The sequence below is a fragment of the Nansenia antarctica genome (genome assembly GCF_963989245.1).
Source record: "Nansenia antarctica genome assembly, chromosome: 2".
In the NCBI taxonomy this organism is placed as follows: Eukaryota; Metazoa; Chordata; class Actinopteri; order Argentiniformes; family Microstomatidae; genus Nansenia; species Nansenia antarctica.
This window is the reverse complement of record NC_137675.1, coordinates 58915148-58917822: the sequence shown is the minus strand read 5'-3', so window position 1 is coordinate 58917822 and position 2675 is coordinate 58915148. Positions and strand designations below refer to the sequence as shown.

The following is a 2675-nucleotide window of genomic DNA, read 5'->3' as shown; positions in this document are numbered from 1 at the left end:
TTAAACAGCACAGAAGTTGGAGAAGTTAGAAATGGCTCTCAACTTGTCCTCTACAAACACCTCCTGCCCACTCTCAGTGTAAGTCAGTGCCCTCCAGTTAATCACATTGCCTGGGCTGTAGTTTACATCAGCTGTGAAGTGCTGAATCTCACAAGGAGACAGGACATGGTTCCACACATTCACATCACTGATCAGCCCAACAAATGACTGACTCTTAACAAAGCCCCCCCCATAGGAGTCTTGGTCCTGACCCAGAATGACACTGGGAACACCACCATCAAGCACCCCTGTGTAGCCCGGCGTCTGCGTTGGGCTGGGCTTCCCATTGGTCCACAGCTGACCATCGGTGGAGTTCCAGGTGGCACACACTGAGACCCACACGTTGAGCTCACCTGGCACCCCCTTAAACTTGAGTGCCTTATGCCTGACGTGCAGTTCCAGTCTTCCAGTTACCCTCTTGAACAGCAGCAGGTCGTTGTCGTCTTTTCGGGAGGCCATGGAGAACAGAGTATAGTGTCGCCGCAGGTCTGTGAAATACCATCAGGAAGAGGTTCATAAATATAGAGTTAGAACAAGAAATATTCAATATTTCTATGGATTCAACATGCAGACACAACGTCAAGGTGTTTTGAGTTGTCTAAAGTTGACGACAGAAGTATTGAACACCATATTACCTGAGACATATGGTCGCAGAGCCAAGGATCTCTCCTATTGGTGTCAGCTTCACGTGCGCAGTGTTGGTCTCTCGTGTAAATGTAAACATTTTACCTGTGAGGTCTGGTCAGACAAAGAGGATTCAGTCCATCAAATCAAAACAAACCCTTCAAAGCACATTTGGAATTGTAATGTTAGTACTGTCTGAAGAGATTTCCAGTGCATAGACAAATGTAAATGGTATGTACTTCCAGGTAAGTGTGTAGTGCCATATGATTCATGAATACTGATCGTATGTCAAATGAGCATTCATGTTCAAAGTAAATCAACGGGATGTTCAGATGTCTCACCTTGAGGCTCGGCCCAGCACATGGTGAACATGACCAGCACCACAAAGAGTCTCTCCATCTGTTCACAATACATCAACAGCAATGTTTACAACAAATATGACATTAGGGTTTCAGTGTACATGCAAGTATACACTTTAAATGGGTTTGTATTCTCCTTGAATGCATTCTCTTCAATTGCAAGTGTGTCATTAATGGACAAAATGTCTTTCACCGTATGTCATGCTAGAGAACCTACCTTGTCAGTTCTACTAAACGGCAGATGTACTGTAGCTTAATTGATCCAGAAGATGTCTAGTTTAGTTCCTAAGATGTCTGGTCTCTCCTGTCCTTTTTATTGTGATCAGTGGAATAGAGAAGTGGCTCCTCCTTATCTGTGAGTCCCTAGGAGGAGGCCCAGGTGTGGCATGTGGGGCTAACGAGCCTGCAGTTCTCTTCTCTGGGCCATCCGCCTGATAGGGGAATGCGGGGCAGCTGTGCATGGTTATCAATACACCCGCTACTCTGTGGGTCACTACAATATGTAATGAACTGGATATTTGTTTTGTTACATTTGATGTTTATTTATTTAGTATATTTTTGTTGTTGTTGTTGTTGTTGTTGTTGTTGTTGTTGGGACTGGTTTCGGGTCCCTTATGGGCCCCATGTTATGGGGTGGAGTGTGATGGTCTATACGGGCTGTTGGTTGTGGGTCTGCTTGAGGCCCTGTCCACACCTATACGTTTTTTTGATAAACGTGGATTTTTATATTCGTTTTGGGGGGGTTCGTCCAGACGCAAACGAGTTTTTGCCCTCTGAAAACGAAGATGTTTAAAAGCGCCTGCCAGAGTGAAGATGTTTAAAAACGCTGTATATTCGCCGTATATTTTTGACGTGTGGACGAGATAGACGGTGCTTTTTGTATTCGTCACGTCATCATGCGCGTAGATTTCTATGATCATGCGCACTGCAGCTGTTTGCTGTTCCCTCCTACGTCATATCCTGTTATTACAACAGGCAACGGTGTTCGAGGCTACACAAGCGAGGAAAATGGATGTGAACAAAGTGCTTCTAGTTCTTTCACTGTTAACTGGACTTTTAACCTGTTTACAGATAAATGCACAGTTAATGATCGAGCACATTGAGAGACAGAGGCGTCTGATTGGCCAGCGGGGCTATGGGGATAATAGTATATCGCCGACTACTGGTGTGGAATGCTCAATGACAGCGTTTATATTGCGTTCATGCGTATGCATGTGGACACAGACATTGTTTATAAACATGATGGTGTGGACGGTCATATTTTTATATGCGAAAAACGTTTATCAAAAAAACGTATAGGTGTGGACATAGCCTTATGTTGCAGGAGAAGCAGACTCAGGCCTTGTCCACACTAATACGTTTTTTGATAAACAAGTTTTTGCCCCCTGAATTCGAACATTTAAAAAAACTCCGGCCAGAGTGAAGTTTTTTTTAAAACGCTGTATATTCGCTGTATATTTTTGATGTGTAGACGAGATAGACAGTTGTCTTTGTGTTCGTCACGTAATTATTCGCGTAGATTTCTATGATCATGCGCACTGCAGCTGTTTCATCCAACGTCATATCCTGGCACCAGTAACTACTTTGTTTAAAACAGGCAACGGTGGTCGAGGCTACACAAGCAAGGAAAATGGATGTGTACAAAGTGCTTCT

At 44.0% G+C, this 2675-nt stretch overlaps 1 protein-coding gene across 1 annotated transcript; it reads right to left on the bottom strand.

The window, feature by feature from the left end:
* Positions 1-1062, bottom strand: LOC308150342 (C-reactive protein-like; the record flags this gene model as incomplete). Its single annotated transcript, XM_080523186.1, has 2 exons — positions 1-527; positions 1005-1062. 2 exons carry the CDS (start codon positions 1060-1062, stop codon positions 1-3), a joined length of 585 nt encoding a protein of 194 aa, XP_080379312.1.
* Between the last annotated feature and the right edge of the window lie 1613 nt (positions 1063-2675).